The sequence below is a fragment of the Lingula anatina genome, chromosome 4 (genome assembly GCF_051362555.1).
Source record: "Lingula anatina isolate TDL-2025a chromosome 4, LinAna3.0, whole genome shotgun sequence".
NCBI classification, from domain to species: domain Eukaryota; kingdom Metazoa; phylum Brachiopoda; class Lingulata; order Lingulida; family Lingulidae; genus Lingula; species Lingula anatina.
This window is the reverse complement of record NC_141770.1, coordinates 24,969,541-24,989,525: the sequence shown is the minus strand read 5'-3', so window position 1 is coordinate 24,989,525 and position 19,985 is coordinate 24,969,541. Positions and strand designations below refer to the sequence as shown.

General features: G+C 38.9%; 1 protein-coding gene across 9 annotated transcripts in view; it reads left to right on the top strand.

Moving 5' to 3' along the window:
* Positions 1-1,579: 1,579 nt before the first annotated feature.
* LOC106151511 (short transient receptor potential channel 7) overlaps positions 1,580-19,985 on the top strand; it is a 36,432-nt gene continuing 18,026 nt past the window's right edge. For 3 of the 9 annotated variants that reach the window (XM_087010895.1, XM_087010888.1, XM_087010886.1), the window contains exons 1-2: positions 1,580-2,474; positions 5,146-5,343. In XM_087010895.1, the coding sequence (XP_086867021.1) occupies positions 5,295-5,343 (49 nt within the window). In that variant the 5' untranslated portion in view covers positions 1,580-2,474; positions 5,146-5,294. Of the gene's footprint in view, positions 2,475-5,145; positions 5,344-8,959; positions 9,131-12,544; positions 12,727-13,587; positions 13,745-14,896; positions 15,153-19,171; positions 19,338-19,535; positions 19,845-19,985 lie in introns of those variants that run through there. The other 6 variants (XM_087010887.1, XM_087010891.1, XM_087010890.1 and 3 more) reach the window with 6 other exon arrangements.

The window sequence follows — 19,985 nt, the reverse complement described above, 5'->3', positions numbered from 1 at the left end:
GAGATATGAGAGAGAGAGAGAGAGAGAGATCGAGAGAGAGAGAGAATTTCTTGGAAAAACGGATGAAGGGATAGAGAATAAAAGAATGAAGAAGGTTAAGGAATTTAGCATTCTATTTTCAAATTCGCATGCCGGATTTCCACACCCCCTAAAGGGAAATTGGCTGCAGTAGCTCGGAGTCCGGACCAAAAACAGCGAAAGACGCCCCACACTGACACAAAAATACTATATCTATCTACCTTGTCATCAGCATGTGTGTGTGTGTGTGTGTGTGCGCGCGTGTGTATGGGTGTTTGTGTTTATGTGTTCGGGGCCATTTGTTGCATTTTTCTTTTTCGTAATAACGAACTTTCTAATTCAGTTTCTCTAAAAGGATTCAACATGTCGCTGAGAAACGAAAATTTACAAAATATGAAGACTGAAGACAAAAAAGACCAAAAAGACCGTAATACATGTATAGTAGTACGTCTCTGGTGCGGAGATAGGATTCGTATAAAAATAGTACTCCAATAATTAGAAGTGAACTGAGCAAATTAATTTCACTTAGCTTTTGAAAGCTCCCCTAAGAAGCGATCCATGAACATCAGTGTTTATCAGCTATTAACCGTGGAATGAGTTGATTACAAGTGATCATTCTGTTTCCAGACGTGGATTCATCGTAAATTCCTCAGCAGTGTTTTTTTTTTTTTTTTTCAATTTGCAGTTTCTATTTTAATCTATTTTTCTCCAGAAACTTAAACAGATGATTGTTAATATTCAAGGAGGCAATCTGCTATATAGTTCGGGCAATATGTCGGAGCCTAGAAATGGCGTTTACTGTATCATTTTTTTAATTCAGGGGCCCAAGAATAAAATGAGCTTGGTTGAGACTTTGGCAACTTTGGGCAACTTGGAGTAGTCAATATGGCCACCAGTTCTCGTACCCTCACATTGAAACATTTTTTAACTTTCGTAAAGCAGGTGCTGTAAAGTATTCATCATAATTTGGAGATGAACCTCACTGTAATGAATGCTACAGCTGGATGCGGGGAAAGCATCCCTTTGCGGGACGTCTATCTCTTCATGAACTACTAAATACTTGTTTTCATTTTTTTTATTCTAAATCAAGTGGTACAATCTGCTGCATTCAGTGCAAGCCCCACTAAGGAAGAATTTACTTGCTTGCTATATTCTGCTCTGAAATCCAGCTTACTGCTGCACATCACTGAATTCAGCAAACAGAGATAGTTTACAAATAAAAGGCCTAAATAGTTTCCATCAAAGGGATATTCCCTGAAGGTGGACTTGAGACATTCGGGACATTCTACAATTTTCAGTCTTTTTAAAAGAGGCACTGCAAAATCGTTTCAGTATTCACCTGTAGGATTTGCCCCTAAGCGGAATATACCCGTACTAATTACCACACGCCAAGTTAATGCAAGGTGTAATTTGTAGAAAGTAATGCAATATGTGTCCGTAGTTTGAGGTTACTATCACATCTAGGGTGCAACTACGAGCTCGATAGAAAAACGATCAAGTTCAGTTCCATCCAAACTCCTTCAGAATATATTGGGGAGGGGAGGGGAGAGGGGAGCTCATGTTTTCGTTTGTTTAGCTGGATTCGCAGGACGTAAGGCATAAACTGTGGGATATCGCGATGAAAGGAAAGACATTGATAAACTTACTCTCCTCATAGAGAGAGTAAATATGAGCTTTGGATTACAGCGAGTGAATGGTGACGCACTAGCTTGTTAATACCTGTACGATTAAGACGCCGAAGAACCAAGGTAGTCTTACCATTGTCATTCGCTCAACCACGATATTAGAAGAACCCGTGGGACAATGTCGTCTTGGTGTCACGTATTATGTCAATGCTGATTAGCAAAATATATGTTATTGTCCAATCTTCGAGGGCAGACAACGCTCGTGTGGGTGTGGATGCCAGGAAGACTATTAAATGCCCGAGCTATACACACGTAAGGCGTCGTTCGTGTGTGTATAAACTTACAACACGTAGCCGTCGGAGTTGGGACGGAGCGTTGAGAATACTCAGGTAGCCAGACGACAACGCGGTTACACGACCTATTCACCTGAGGCAAAGCGAGAGCAGGGAGCGGGGAAACCGAGAGCCAAGTTCTCTGCGGGATCAACGGTGAAGATCTAAACTTTTTAGGCCGACCTGCATTCCTGAAAATATCGCCTCAGAAATATCAATCGGGGTTACTTATCCCCCTGTTGCACGTGACTTCGGGACGTTTGTAATATATTGAATACCTAACAGGTCCCCCGATTGCTGCAACTATATTTCCCATGTAGCCTACATAATTTACTCAAGGGGGTATCCACAACGACTTGCCAGTGAGCAGCGAAGGACAAGCAGACAATTTGTTTTTATAGAATTACAAATTACAACTCGTGATTGCTACAGGATCTTATTGAAGAATTTACCAGTTGAATTTACCGACCGGCACAGGGATATGCTTTGCAGTGTTAACGTAAGTCTACATCCCATAACAATACTTTGCGGTATTGCGCTGCATTGAATAATGGTATGTGAAAGAATGAATGAACTTTAAAGGCGGGGTCAAATATCTTAAAAGGTATGGTTTGTTAGGCGTCGATGTGATACGGATATGCCACTACAGGATCCGGCTCAATCTGCATTGCTAACTCAAGTGCTAAGTGGTGCTTCTTTAAAAATGTTCGTACTTTCATTTCTGTAGCTGATTTTTCTACAATTCTATTCGAGCTCACAAATTAATAGCAACGATGTAGTATGTTAAGGGATATAAGTGGAAACGTGATACAAGTGAGTGTACATGAAATACTTAAACATCCGCGTTTCATAATTATGTATGAGAGGATGATGAGTCTAAAGAGATATGACATAATACAGCAGTGTTACTTAACAAACATGGTGGGGTGGGGGTGGGGGAGAGGTAGGGGTGAGGTGGGGGTAGGGGTGGGTGGGTGAGAGGCCTTACATGGGCAGCCAACGTATTCATGTAAGACAGGCTACTAAGAGTAGGCTAAAGTTTGAGGAAAAAATGAAAAGGCATAATATAGACTTATACTGAACCCACGAAAAAAAAGACTGAAAAATCTTATGCAATAGTCCGAAGCATGTGTACATACTGCAAACACAAACACACGTGCGCAGACACATAAATACATACATACATACATACATACATACACGCACACACACACAGATCCATGCACTCATCCATCCATCCATCCATACATGGCATCAATACATACTTGATGGTATGCGTTTAGTACAAGAATATGTATATTACCAGGGTGCCGGGATGAGACAGCGTGAAGGTAGCCCCCCATTCATTAGTAATAATTATCTTTAAAATTACTCGGTCGCCAGTTTGCAGTTTGACATTATAATAACAGGATTGTATTTCTCCGTTACGTAGGACATGGTGAAAACTCGATGCAGTGTGGATTTAAACGGGTCGGTTGGACCAGGGTGGGTGGGAGGGGGTTGGGGGCAGACCAGGAGAAAGGTCGATTTTGGGGGCCGGTGGTATATACAGGGGGAGATGGTGAGGGTTACTTGGACGTGGCTCGTACCAGCAACTTGGGAAGTTGGGGGAGAGGGGGGGGTTATATATTGATATATATATATATATATCGATGCCATTTAACAATGGGAAGAATAAGAGAAGCGTCTCAAAATGTCACGTGGATTGCCAAATAAAGTGACCAGTATATGTGAACACGTTCGTTCTCAAGGCTGCAAAAGGGTCATAATAACAAGCTATTAAAGCTTTGACATATCATCGAAATATTTCAATGTTTTGTTTGAGCGGTAGATTTAACAATGGCAACATCAATATAGAAAGTGGCGATTGCCAAGCTGTGCATATTATGTTCATTGGCACTGAATACCTTACGTTAAGATTATGTTATTCTACCCTGGGTTGAAAATCCCTCTCCGGATTTCCAAAGCCGCTTTCAGCTAAATATTAACAAAACTCTTATTAGTTACAACGCCAGACGCCTAATTGCAACTCCCACTTTGTAAGCTGTATATTACTGAAGTTATCTCTGGGTTAAACGGGAAGTACGTGTGCGCGCGTTAGTTGTCAGGCCAGTAGCCAGGGGGCTCGGGTAGTAAGAAAGAACCTCCCTTTTTGTCGGGAAAAGATCTGCTCAGGGTAAAAATGTGATCTTAGTACCCAAAGGTTGCATGGTAAAAGGCCCACTTTTCCACGAAAAAAAGAGCCCTTCCTTTTGAAATTGCTGGGTACGGGACTGTTGCTTGTGGGCCGAGATGGAAAGGCGCAAGGAAACTCTATGACACATATGATTTGGTAATACCAACCAGGATACAACTGTAGAGTTTCACATACCCCCCCCCCCCCCCCACCCAATCATTTCTAAACGGCTCCTTCAACACAGTTCATATTAATCAGTTCGATACATGGTATAATCTTGAAAGTGCTTTACTGACAATTGGAACGCCCGAAACGCAAACGTGAAAATTAATCTAATTTGCACTAAAATGCGTGGTCTCCTTTTTAAAGCAATTTCACACCATGGCATTAAACAATTTGTTTTTATTTTTCAAAACAAATGATACGTTGTAAACTTATCTCTGCAGCGCTTCTTTGCCTGTTGAAGGATAGTGATAACCGTAATAATTGTGCAATCTTTTGTTTTGTATTGTGGACATTTCTTATTGTCAAAATATATTTTGTTTCGTTAAATATAATTTATTACGTTAAATTACCCACAATGTTTTCTAAAACACCAGAAACAGATGGTGATACAGAGACACCCATTGCGGAAATTCATGTCGACTACCAAGCAAATCTGTTGCCTTGTGACGTCATTAAGTCATTAAGTCCGGTCCAAGTTAGATGCGTCGCGAACTTTTCTTCTGTTACATAGGCCTAATGATATTAACCCAGCTTCTTTTCCAAGAAACGTGATTGTGGTTGCTGACAGTATACAGATCTGTATATAACAGTTCTAAGTCTAGATATAAAAGCTCTAAATATAGGTAAAAGTTCGAAGGCGCGTTACTCATATATATATATACCATAAACGGGGTTTCGAGAAAGATTGTGGGTCTACCGTTCAAAATTGCTGCAAATTTCAAACTTCAAATTTTAGTTGATTTGACGTATTCTTTTGGTATTTCTTTAGAGGCGGAAATAGCATACAGCAGAAGAAATGTCTCCGGATTATTCAGGTGTGACATCTTCGCGTTTGTCATAGGGCGACCTCATTACGCAGCCAGCTAAGCACTGAACTGCATTTCGATATCAAAAGTTCGGATCGCGCAGCAGACAAAGATGGATGACTTCCAGAACTCTGCTGCCTCGCCGTCAATCTCCAGAAGCGGTAAATATATGCTAGATAGATCGTAGATAGGTACCAGTAGAGAGATAGATACCAGATGATAGATAGATAGATATGCGGGTAGATGGACATCAGTAGTCGAACTGGCAAACAGACAGCCAGACAGACAGACAGACATGAAGCCATACATTAGGACAGACAGACAGACAGACAGACAGACAGACAGACATAAAGCCATACATTAGGACACACAGACAGGCAGACAGGCAGACAGACAGGCAGACAATAAAACAATAAGACAGACCGACAGGTGAGTGCAATGATGCAAATTCCAGTCATTTGCAGAAAATCGTTTTAACCTTGTATCCTTTTGTTTCAGATATAAGTCTATTGCTTATAACGTACGCACTAAATGGAGAAACCTCTTTAATTTTGACTACAGTGTTTTAAATTTTGAATAAGTTAATGTAGGAATAGGCGGAAGGGATTAAAGAAAGGTGACCCAGCAGAAACATGACATAGACTTATATGTATACAACCTGTTCTTTAATATGTATCTCTACAACACAGAAGTGAGTATTTTCAATGTCAGAAATATTCTAGTATAAGGCCAAGTAGCAACTTTGGCGTCTACTCGGTCACCTTCTTTAACCACCGCCGCTATTTTGATAATCACTCAGATCACTACGAATTACGGTTTTTAGTTTTAAAACTGAAAGATCTTCCTCTTTCTTGGGTTTCACGATCTTGACTTCGGCGAAACCTAATTTTATTTAAACGCCGATAGCTTACAGATATTTTCTCACCGCGTGAAATGTTGTTGTTCTGACAGACTTCACTATCCAAATATCACTTCACAAAATAATTGGCTCAATCACGATTTCCTCACACTTGTTATTTTGTTATCTGATTTACCGGGAAAACGATTTCAGGCAGTGCACTGTTATTGTCGTATAAGTAACTTAGGAGGATTTAGACCTGTCATACCAGTACATCGATCGTCTGGCAGAAGACTCGATTCCAGAAAAAGATTTGTCACAGAGAGTCGTAACTTTGAACTCTCTTTTATACATGTATATACTCGGCGTCAGTCTGCAATTCTCTATTCCATATTATACACCCGAAAACTGCTAATACTAAATTGAGAAACAACATATATTTATCAGCGGTCGGACACAACAACAAAGCCGACTGAAAAATTAGGCGATTGGCCAATAAGGTTAATGAAACTCACATAATTCAAACACAGTTTTATCTTAATTAAGAGAACAATTGATTGGTATGAGAGCATTATGTGGATATTGATTTCCTGGTTTTCCTATAAAAATTACGTGTGAAATTCAAAATGGGTCAGTACAGTTCCCCTGGCAACGGAAAGAAGTAAAACGAGTTATGGTTTTGTCAAGTGTTTCGAGCAAGCTGTATTAATTTTTGTGATTTATGTTACTTTTAATCGAAAAAAAGAGACTATAGCCCTAGCATACTGATTTCGTTGTAATATGTAAAACCACATGCTATTAAAAGCGACGTTGAATCTAGGCAAATATGTAAGAGCGCATCTATGGAGAGAGAGAGAGAGAGATAGAGAGAGAGCTTGTAAGTTCAGCATAGGTAGATTAAGGTGAAAGAGACGGCGGGGCCTGGGCCTTTTTTTTGCTTCCCAATTTGAAATCCTTGATCCGCCGGTGACACGACATGGCAGGCTGTCTAGAATCTTAGTCAACACGTTCATCTGCCTTGCTGAATTTTAATAACACTGCTACAGTGAACATAACACAGCTTCGTGACATAAATTGAATGGGTGAGGATGTCACTGGTAAATATATGTGTATTACAACAAAGGATGTTGTATTGTGATCAAAAGAGCATTGATTCATTCGATTTCTATGTTTGATAACGTCATGCATGAAACTAACTTTCAATTACCAAATTGAAAATGTAAGGCCTATATTATCTGTCCACGGCATATTTTTCACTCAAACCTTTTGTACCTTTTTGGTCTACTGAGCTTTAGATTCTTGAGGATGATGTTTTATCTACGAGCATATTTTCGGTCCACTTGAACTCGATCATTTCAGAGGGTTTATACAAAACGAGGATTAATTCAGCTGATCTAAACCTCAGGGTTTCCCATTCATTTACTCTTAGCAAGCAATGATTATGTGCTTATAATTTTACTCTTCTTTTTTTTATTAGTCATCTTCAATTATAGTCGCCTGGCACTTGAGGGGCATTCCATCACAAAATCCACCAAATGGTGTATTTCTGCGTCCTCAGATTGTGTCACGAAGAACGTCATCATTGCTGCTTATCCGCACGCTCTTTATGACTTAATATTAGGGAGATGATGAAAATATGACCGCGTTCAGGACGTTTATAACAAAAATGTTTTTATACTTATATCGAACCCAACAATAAAGTAAAACCAAATGCTTGGCCCACTCAGGGGCTGGGGGTGGGGATGGGGGTGGGGTAGGGATGGGAGGGTACAGTGTATGCAAACCATTCTTGTTAATTTACCCCTAATCGTTTGTTGTGTTGGCCACTTTTAAGTTGAAATGTTAAAACATTAAAATATTATTATTATTATTATTATTATTATTATTATTATTATTATTATTATTTTAACACTGAGGACTATTGTGAGGGGGGGGGGGTACATTCAAGCGTTTATTTCATCATGGTCACTGGACAGTATTTGGATCTATTGCGATGTTAGAGTCAACTTAGAATGGACAGTTATGTAGCTGAAATATATCCCATGCGTGATGAGTGGTTCAATCAGAGGTTAAACTTGAACCTGGTGTGAACGTACTTCAACTCTGCCGTTCGACATACTCGCTACAACCAATGGTAGGGTGCTGCAGGAAACCCATGGGCTATCGCTGGTTGTGGTCAAGTTAACGGGCTCTGACCTTTAAGACTTGTGATGTATTGATAAACAAGCTTTGTTGATATCAAAAAGTTAAAACAAGGACTTCTTTTAAAGGCCAATTTCTAAATGTGCGTATTTTGGGGTTATTGAGTAATACACCGTACTCACTTTCCATTGATTTTCTTTTGGTTGTTGGGACTTTTCAATACCTTCCCTTTACTTGCCGTTTAGAGGTATTGATATTCACTTAGTTTTCACATATCATTCTTGATAATTAAAATAATACTTTCCGGCAACTTATTTTCTCACGTGAGATAGATTATATATGTGATTATATAAGCAATGTGATTCTTTAATGATATACACCTTTACGTATAAGATGCAATCAAATCTTGGACACATATATCTCACTGCATCTAACTACAACGTTACACAAATAGCAAGTAAGTTGCATATTTAAATAGGCATCATCATTGCACACATAGATCAAGTATTTTATGTACAGGCATGTGCGAGCTTAAAGCCGAGTCAACTGCTCACAGCAAGGGGGTCGGACGGTAGCATCATACTGTAAGCACTGTAAGCAAGATAAATGTATAGAAACAAATAATGCACGAGCCTGCTCCCTATGTTGAAAACATTTATTAACGTGACGCACAACTATTCAGAGAATATCAGAGAATGTATATCTTTACTAGGAATTATATTAATACTTTCCGGGCGACTTGTTATCTCACGTGAGATACTACGCATGCGATTAACCACTATATATCTTTACTTGGATTTCCCGTCGCGTTAATCACTCTTTGTCAATATTATGACTAAAATTACCAAATAGACAACCATATGTGATTTGGCATCTTAGACCAACTTTCAGTAAGACGAGACTGAATCTCTCACTCTCTGGTCGATGTCATGAGGTGCAACATTGAAAAGAGCGGTTAGACACAATTTGTAAGTACTACGCTACTAGGATAACAACAAAAAGATCATTCTTAGTTCTAAGTTTGTTTTCTGCGAACTGTGACCCTGCATCATCTAACGGTTAGACGTCTTCAACCTGATGATGCCATTCGAATATTGTCTGGCAGTAAAATGTCAGTAGAATTTGAGTATATGTGATGCACAGATAATCTTTTACAATTTGATAGAATTATTTGGTTGACATGACTTACAGGGGAAATATGAGCATAGGGTGTACTGATAATTTTTTACAATTTGATTGAACCATTTGGTTGACTTAAATAAACAAATCAGTTCTGGTGCCGTTCATCGTTAGAATCATTTCACGGTATATTCTAGGAATGGCCTTTGTACGACTTTTTTCTGGGAGTGCAGCATTCCTGACGCACGGAAATGATTTTCAAAGGAAACAATTTACATTTGCTGCTCTCTCTACTTGTCTCTGTGTAGTTTCATGCGGCTGTTAAATACATATATATTAAGCCAATTGCCTCCTGGCAGTCAGCACCTGTTAAGATTTCGGCTCTCTGGTGTCTGTGTTTTCGACGAATTAACCGGTGTTTGTATAAGGCCTTTATCGGCGTTTTTCACCAATGACAGCGCCTGGTTGTATTTCAGGAAGTTAATATATCTAAATGTTTCTGTAAAACTAGTATGCCATCAATTTACACACAATGTCCAAAGCAGGGTTTAAAGTGAAGTTGTGTATAGGATAAAAGGCGTCCCTATATATTTATACATGCAAATTGCATTTTTTCAATCAAATTTAAATTTCCAATTCTGTGCGTAGTTAAGAAAAAAATATAGAGATGTCACCCTGTAGGTTCAGACGCTTCTTACTTTCTCTGCTCTTTTTATGTTTTTGTGAGTAGGAAAACCAAGGGGAAGGAGGAAATAGAAGAAATAGAACGACAGACTTTCCTCCTGCAGGATCCTTTTTTGTCACTTGTTGCTAACTCGTTTTTATCTAAACCCGGTAGTTGCAAATGTTACGTTCTCTCGCGCTCGCAATGTTTAGGGTGATTATCTGTGAAAACTAACCGAAAACTAACCTGGAAAATCGGTCAAAACATGACCCCAGTCTGATACCCTGCTCTGAGAAAAGACAAAACAAAGAAAATGATAGAAGGGTTTATTTGATAAAAAAATGGGGGAAGGGATATATGACAAAAATATAAGCGTATAAAGGTTATCTATCAAAGCGCATGTAGAATATATAGATGACCTCCTTACTCCTTTATTTTTATTTAAATTTAACTGGAAAACGGTGAGGTGTAATGCATAATAATTATTGACTGAACGAGGCTCGAATTGATGAAAGTGTAGAACTGTTTGTAAGGAAACATGGCAGGCTACACCAATCAAGCCGACTAGCCAGGCAGAATATCGCACCGACTTATCTGACGCCGACTTCTGTTTGGCATTCAAAAGGATTGCCCCGCAAAAAAACGTCTTACAGGGGTTAAAAGCGTGCTGTTTCGTAACTGACACTGACAGTACGAACCACAAGAAGACTTCATTCTAACGTTTTTATTTTGTGTAAGTCTTTGTGTACCTTGAGTTTTTAAAATCGGTTTTGGGTGATATCCTGCTGATTGAATGAAAAAAAAAAAAAACCCCGTCACATCACCTCTCAAAATTGAGAATGGTCTTTAAAAAAGGATATATGATTCTTTGGCTACATTGCACATTATGTAAATATCTGAGATACGCAATTCAATAGCGGATTTAGGGAATTAAAAAAGGTATTAAAAACGTGAACGTGAACGTCTTTCTCCCTCCGTACTGAATAATATATAAAACTGTACAACGCCCAATCTTACATCTTACGCAACCACGGTTCATCATACAGCATGCCACGTAACATAAACAGCATTGCCATCATTTGATCTCGTGTGTTCTCGCGGGAATTGAAAGCAGATGGAAGTATGTAGTTGCCCTGTTCCCAGTAATATTTGCATATACAGCTGATACATGTGTAACAACTTCTGTTTGTCTGGTATGCCCGGATGCACTTTTGTTTGTCTTCTGTTCGTGGCAGTAAGCCTAGATGCCGAGTTTTGTTGCTTTGAAAAACCACTGCACACTACGGTCAACAGATAATGAATAGCTTAAGTCGAATTTCCCTAAATAAACTTTCTGCAGGTCGCTTGATAAATTTCATTTACTCACACCTTGCGGTTGATACGGTTTGACGTGTTTCAAACAGTTAAATAGATCCAAATTAAAAACTAAAAAAAAGCAGACTAGATGGAATGACATTCAAAGGAAAAAATCACAGATTAGGTTGCGTGTGGTCCGAGAGTTTGCTGGAAAGGGGTATAAATACACGTGCCCAATAACCCATTACTGACCAAGGAGTACAAAAATAAGCTACCTACCAAAATCTTTTTCGTATTCTAGAAATCATAAACAAAGTTTGACCGAAGAAGCCATTCCACAGCGACTGTGTATGACTTTAATGACCTTAACGACGTGCATGTTTAGTTTCGAAAGATATTAAGTTTCCCTTTAGAAATGTAAATATTGAGAAAAAAGCACTTTAACTATTCTTAATAGTACAAGTTCATTGGGTAAATGCTTCTTTTCTGAACACTTTCATGTCAAGTACGTATGAGTAGCAAAACATATCCCTATACTGCATGGATGTGATGCAGAATAAAAAGACCTGGATGAAACAGATACTCGTATGGTGAACTGATATTCTTTGTAGCTAATTGCTTCAGGATAAATGATATCATCAATCTTTTTCACCTTAATCTGGTGTGCAAGTGTGCTTTACTATATATATACAGGGTGCACTGTAACTTACGCTTACCGTTAAACAGGGAACTTCTTTATCATAGAATCAGATGGATGAAGAGGCCTTCAAGAAAGTAAGACGTATTTCGTTTATAATTCGTAAGAGATTCTCTCAATTTTGTGATACACAGTAACTGTTTTTGTATATTGGCACCAACGGGATTTGCGTCTTTGTGCGCGCGCACACACATATACACGCACTTACATGCATCGTATATCTAAACAATGGTCTCCAAACACGCCCACATGAAATTCACATGAAACATTCACAAAACGTTCCACACACACACACACAAAAAAAACTAAAATACCAAATGTACATGCACAAAAAGGCAACGAAATGTAGTCACACGCACGCACACAATCGAAATGTCGATCACAAGTTTCTTTTTCGCATATATATGCTCACAAAAAAGGACGCGAATGCGCGCACACACACACGTATATATACGGATTTTAGCACACAAATACACAGGCGCACGTCGGACACTGCGTCTGTAATTCTCTCGTGACATTACATTCCACATTTTTGAAATGTAATAAGCATGCCATTTGACCGCAGTGTGGCATTTAATAGAAATTATGTTTTGTACATGCGCATTAACCTAGATGTGACCGTGACGCAGGCAGTATTGTACTCAGCGTCAGTAGCAGTAGCACGGTCTACAGAGTAGATAGTGATGCGGCAGCGCAGACATTTTTTGCGGCAGATAAGTTAACTTGAAGCAAAGATCAACTAGAATGAGGATGGGGATAGGAAACAGCGCAGTCCTGCTGCTGTCGAGGTAAAAGTTGTGGTAGTGTAAGACTGCAGACAGTGAGAGTTGGTGTGCAAAAGTTGTCTGCCTCTCTTCCTATCGTACCCCCCTTTCCCCCTACGTTTTAATTAACCCCTATCCTCTGCCATTAAATCTGCAACGCAAGTTTTAGAAAGAGATTGGTATCGGCACTGAGAAACCTTTATACTGTATAATGTTATTTAGACTGTATACTTGGACGTATTTTTTGCTACAACCGAGGTGCGAACCAGACTGGGACGGTATATTTGTGCCTTCAGAGAGAGTAGAGAATGATTTTAAAAGTATCTCAAATCATTCTCTCTCTCGCTCTCTGTCTCTCTCTGTTGGTTTATTAACATAAACATCGAGCAAAACCTCTGCCAAAGGCTGGTTAACGTAGTATAATGATAAACACCGACTAAACTACTACAGTAACTGTATTGAAAATGCGTGTTAAAACGCTTGTGTTGAATTTTCGCCGGATTTAACTGCGGTCAAGTGCTCTAAATATTTGTCAGAATGTTAATGTCGCCACGGCTTCAGACCTGGGCTCATTGAATGTCCGTAGTACTTACACGTATCCCCACTATGTCACGACTCAATTGCGGTTATGGTTTGACTAGTTGATTCCATTACCTGATGCAGGGTCTTTGTACATTTAATCACCTCGTAAAATTGATTACGGGAAATGGGAGCTCTTTTAAACAAGAGTTCAATATCGTTTTATTAATGAAACAAGAGACATGGAGCGCATTCAGGGCAGATGATCTGCGGACTAACTGATCCGCCGAATACATATGGTAGACCCACTTAAAAGCAAGCCGCTCTCCACACTCGCTATTAAACGGATTAAATCTCGGTTTCTAGGTTTATTCGCTAGGCCCCTGCAGCGATGGCACCGGTGGAGGTGGGGAGACCATCAGGGGATTAGCTGCATCGCTTTTAAATGGGTCAACTTTCAACGCGGATCAACTTGTAATGAAGCACTGTGGAGGGGCGCATGACTGGGTGTATACAAAGAATGGTAAATGTTTCCACTCCTGACAGTAATTTTAGATAACACTTTGTCAGTATTCTTCGTCTATTTGTTAAAAACTTATATACATGTTAGTGAAGCAACGATGCTGTTGATGCTTCGGTTTAGTGTTTGTATTATTACCTGGCAAGCACACCAATAAACAGCCATGATTGCCAATGAAGAAGGTAGCAAAAAAGAAATAAAGGACAGAAAAAAAAAGAAGAAAAAAGGATCTCATCTGATGTCCGCCAGTGTGTAGCCCATAATTACGTCAAAACATTGGTCACTGTCAGTCGGCATCTTTTATACTCGCCACATTTACTTATAAACGGCTTCATAAATTATTCACTCGTTATCTTAAAGTAATGTCCTCTCTGCGGCTACCAAGGACAGCAGGGCTTCGTGAACAGAGACATATATAGTGGAGACCACATAATTTATTGTAGGTTATCTAATGATAAGTCTGTAGTGGTTAAATTGAACAGCTGATCAATGGGATAACATTCCGTGGTTACGTTGGGGTGAGAACGGGTATATAAAAAGTAAAAATCCTTTGTTGATAATTATTTATGTTTACCTTTGTTTCTTTTATTCATAAATGTACATTATTCGATGTTTCTCACGAGCCTTGACATTATGCCGATTCTTCTTGTCGAGGTCACGTGATTGTCTCTTTTTCTGTGGCTGCTCTACTCCACCTTCCTTTCTTCTTCTCCTTCATCTGCTTTTGTCTGGCAACACTCGATAGCTACGTATTCACCTCCCAAGCATTTACAAAAGAATCATTTCGTCTAACGCAAGTGCGTCTAGTATTATCTTCTGTAATTTTCCTCCTCATAATCGCAAATATTATGTCCGCTTTGGTTCCGCGGTCTTAAAAAAGATTAAATCATGCGGTGCAAAAAAGAACAAAAATATTCATATCAGTCCCAATACAGCACTTAAAACGGGTTGCATTTCGTCTTATCTCTTTGCTCTTTTCCAAGCGAAATATCTATATAGGTCTTTTATTTTATAGGAACTGTATTTTTTCCTAGTGGCCACGGATGCCCAGGAGCTCTACTGTTCCGCTCTAGATAAGTCGTGCTAAGCTTGCGAGGGTCATTAAGGGTTCGTGTGATGCTCAAGCAGAAAGGCGGTGGTTAACCTTCGTAGTTCTACTACGATCGCGATTCAAGGAGGACACTAGACCTTCGGCGTCGTTGAGCTTGACCATCTGAAGTTTTTAAGAGTCGAGGTGTAGAACACCTCTCGTATCAGCGTTTGTTTTTGTACTGCACTGTGCTTTTTTACACTACGGGGAAAACACGGGTCTGTTTGTGTCACTGAAAACGACCATTTATTCTACGTGTTGGTGGTTGGTTGGCCTTGACGCCATGGACACTCCTCGTGCGAGCGTGGGGTACGTTTTCTTGTGAGTATTGTCAACTAAAAATATCAAATTAATGAAACTCTTTTTGTAGACTGAAAATACCCCGCGTCCAATAGGTGTATGCAGTAGTTCCAAACATGTCCAGTTTGCCCATTAAAGAATGGATATATTTGATATTTTTACCTGACTCTCTTTGGCTTTACTCAGCTCAAACGTAAAATTTCAAAGAGGAGATCTAGAGACAGGGGTATAAATATGTGTGCAGGTAGGGGACAGAATATAGATTACACAGGTACAGGTACATGTAGAGTTACTGTACGGGTCTCTTTATATACTAAAACAAAGTGAGATTCAAGGGGATAGGGGGGAGGTCGATGGGATACATTTTTCATTTAGCAAATCGACCCAATTGTGTGTTTTGCTTGTCTCATAAGCATCTCGGTCATGTTATCAATGAGTTTTAAAATATGGGACATTTATTCCATAACATTCTTTAATATTTTTTTGGCTCCTGTCCAAATGGGTTTTATATAGTATCTAATTGCTTCTTTATATTCCACACACTTGTCAAATATACTGGGTATCTACCAAGACAGCGAAATACAACATTTAACGAGCATTAAGTATATGTCTTTATATACGTGGCATGGCATTGGGTTGAATTAGTACAGACATACCATTCAGGTTACATGAATACTAAAATAAGGAAAATGCCTGAATCAACAGGTATATCAATAGTCTGCAAAATGCTAAATTTATACACATGATAATAATAGGCTGTGTTCAACGAAACGAGTATGATAATACAGGGGAAATTATTTCACTGTCTCACATTTCGATAACACAGAAAGTGATATAAGATAATGAAAAGTAACAACATTCTGAAAAATGTAAACAAAATAAAAGTGAAAATAGGGAGAAAAAAAAATTTAATCGTCTTAAATTAAAAGAGAAGTGTTATTTGGTGAATATGAGATAAGGCAATGTATCTCATCAAATTGGTAGTTCGTTTTTTATAAATACCTTCTGAATGAATTTTCGACAAAGAGGGACGGCCGCGACAATAATTTCGCCATTTCGCTATTTACTCCAAATTTCTACAACCTTCTTTCTTTTCAGCTGAATAAAGAAGGTAAATGGAGATCGTTTTATTATTTTCAAAATTGTTGACTTTCCCTTTTTCGTAGGTTTCAAGTTAATTTTCATAGATGATTCCCTATAGGATAAAAATAGTCGACGTGTTCAACCGATTATCATTATTGTGCGAAAATATTTTTAAATTTCGGGTTTTTTCGAAATAAACATATTTTTTTCATTTCATTATTTTTAATTTTTTTTTTGTTTTTATTTCAACATAATGAATATTACACATCGTTGCTGTCATATCATTTCACAACAGACCCTTATAACGGACACCACTGTGTATTCAACTTAGATCACTTACCTGCCTAATTACGATGTGCCTTCGGCAAATTCCGCTAGAAAGGTATCATTTATTCCCATGTTGTACAGTCACATGTCAAAAAAAGCTAATAGAGCCCTAGTGACAAAACACACCTCCGTGGGGCATCCGTGTTAAAACCATCCTCAGTTGGCCTTTATTATTATTATTACTATATATATTCAGTGCATTTACCGGCGTGTAGGAGAAATCCGTTACATGCACGACAATGATAGGACACAGAAATTTGCCATTTGTCATTTAGATCTGGGCGCTTCCTGTAGACACTAGAATACTTGAGTAACACACTACCACCAGTATAGATATTTTAAAACGTGCCAGTGAACGAATGATGGTATTGAATTTTTTTCAAACGTTATGTATAATTTCTAGTACTTTTACCTAATGACCCTATACTTTACCTGAGATCTCTATATTTAGGTACATGTAGTAATTAGGTAGTTATTAAATGACTCCGACTTAATAAGGACTTAATAATCTCTAGTTGATACTGAGAATGCTTCTCGTGGCCTTCCTTGTACATGAGGCACGTAAGCAGCGTACTCATACATGTATGTAGTTTCTTTGCGTAGATAAAGGCTTCGTTCACATGCAATGTCTATTTTCTAAATTCTATTTTCTATTCGCGCTATCTTATGATCACGGTCTGTGCCCTGAATATCCCACCGCGTAATTACTGGCAGCGCGAGCCAGTTACTTATAGTAACTGATAGTAACTGGCTCGCGCTGCCAGTAATTACGCCGCGGGATATTCAGGGCACAGACCGTGATCATAAGACATACCGCGAATAGAAAACAGAATTTAGAAAATTGCCCTGAATATCCCGCGGCGTAATTACTGGCAGCGCGAGCCAGTTACTTAAAGTAACTTATAGACCATGATCATAAGATACCGCGAATAGAAAATAGATTTTTAGAAAATAGACTTTCCATGTGAACGAAGCCAAAGTGTGACGAAGCAAGATATACCGGTAGATCCGCAGTAGTCTACATAGGGATACTTGGTGAAGCGATCGAGTGAGAGGCGTAGGTTGCAGGGTCGGGGGAGGAGGGGGGTGTCCGTTCACCGGTCAACAGCTGCCCCTAGCTTTCTGGACCTATGACTCTGATCCTGAAGTTAAATTAATTATGTGTAGTTTGTAGACAGTATACTGAGTAGTTTCTGTTGTACGTTGTATAGTTTTATACTGTGAAGTGTGCCGCGTGAGTCTGTTTATATAGTGCAATGTACTGGCAGTATTTAGCAGTGTACTAGTAGCCCAGGATAGTGTAACATGATTTATGCAAAGTTTCTGCTGTTCGAAAAAAAAAAAGTATTCATTACTAGGACAAGAAGTATACAGGGGTAGTTTCACGCTTAGGTGATCAATTGTTTTATTTTCCATGTAGGTTGGGTGAGGTAATTCACTATTATTATGTAAATTTTTAACAATATGCAGAAGTTGCGAAAAGGAGAACAAGTTTCTTGGAATACAGGAAAGACTTAGGCGCCAAAATTTAACGCTTATTGAAGCGTTCAATATTTCTCTAAATTGTGAACTTGAAACTATTATCATTTTTGTTAATCTACGTCTGGTGGGCGACGACACATGGCGTATTAAATCACAATAATATTAAGTCTTATTTCGGCACACGTTTCGGCGAAATCGTGACACTTAAACTATAGAATATCCCTATCCAATTTTCGGGGGCGTTGTTGAACTTAATCAAAAGAAGGCAAAGGCCAGGAAACACTCATGAGAAAACAATAATTACCGCACCCTCCCCGTTCCCGACCCCACGCAAAAGCTTGAACTTTTATTATCATCATGGCTTGATGGTCTCGTCGTATTTTTGAGACATAATCCCGCTTCTAATATATCTCATAAATATGGTAAAACTTGATATCTCTCTATACTAAGAGCCAGAGAGATGAGATTATTTCCAAGCACAAATTTTATGCATGTAAAACCAAGGTGTGTTTTGTAATACCGGTATTTATAATGTTTTTATAGTATTTAGGTAAGCGACAGGTGTTTTATGATTTAAGAAAGCAGTTGTTGGCAGGAGTTTACTATTTATTAATCATAGCTAAAAACTTTTTTCTAATTAGTGGTTTTAACCGTCTTCGAAATACAGTATGCAGAGCAGGTATATCCCATGAACACTGTAAACGGTCTACTTCTGTATGACGTACGTAGCAGTACTGTAAACAGAATAAGACGACATTTCACTGGAGTTGTGTAAACATTACAGTAACATGTGGGGCAAAAAAGATGTGATCGGGTGATCAAGTATCAGATAAATTTATTTTATTTCTGTTAGCTATTGTTTTGATGTTCATGCAGCTACCAAAACTTGGCAAAAGACAAAAAATATCGATTTTTTTTTGTTTCTGTTAGTTATTGTTTTGATGTTCATGCAGCTACCAAAACTTGGCAAAAGACGAAAAATATCGAAAGTATTATGGATAAGCAGGCGCGTGGCCAGGAAGTTTTGCTTTCTCGGTAGGGTCAGGCGGTGTTCATTTAAAGGAAGTCTACTTGTAAAAGACAATTAATACATACAATACCACGTTCTAAAGAAAGGAAAGTGAGAAAAGTCTGATAGTTCGGGAGATATTTAGTCTAAATTGAGAGACTCCCAACAAGATCGAGAGTGCTGATAGGTCTGCAACAAAGCACATAGCTATCTCATTTGCCTTAACCAGGGTTAGACAGTTAACAAATAGGATCGTGGTTTGTCCACCTGAGGGACGCAGAAGTCATGGCCGCTCAAAACGGACGGTGAGGTTGTTGATTAGCTTATTTGTGTTTTACTGCCTGAAGGAAAAGGTCAAATAGTTAACAGCCTTCTTTCCGTAATATCTCGGTTTTGCAAACACTACTCTAGTGTGGCGAATGGGTTCGAAGCATGGCAATAAAAGCAAAGATAATAGCTCTCTTAGCACTAACAAGATAACCCCATCGTATTCACTCTGCAGGGATAATTTGAGTTTGGTAACAAGTCGAACGCCAGAGTGAGGACATTTCATTTGTTTTGCTACCTTACATGTTGCACCAAGCGGCTTGTATGCAAGGGGAATCTAGCTTATCGTTGCCACCGCACTTATGATGGGGTGACAGAAATGGGACAGAAATATGACAAAATAATATCATTCTGTCGTTATGTCTCCGTGTAGAAAGTGGAGGGATTAACCTGGTTCTGTGGAATTTCTACGCATATTATCCAAGTTGGATAAGTCACAGTAATACGAGAGAGAGATAGAGAAAAACTTCTTTTTGGTTGTCGAGGTTAGTATATTTAAATACCAATGATCCCGGCGAGGATGCAAGAAAAGAAAGGTTAGGGAGGGCAATACAGTATTCAGTTTTAGAGACGTCTTTCCTCTACATAAATGCGAACCCCCGCGGGGTAGTACCGGTGCGAAAGGA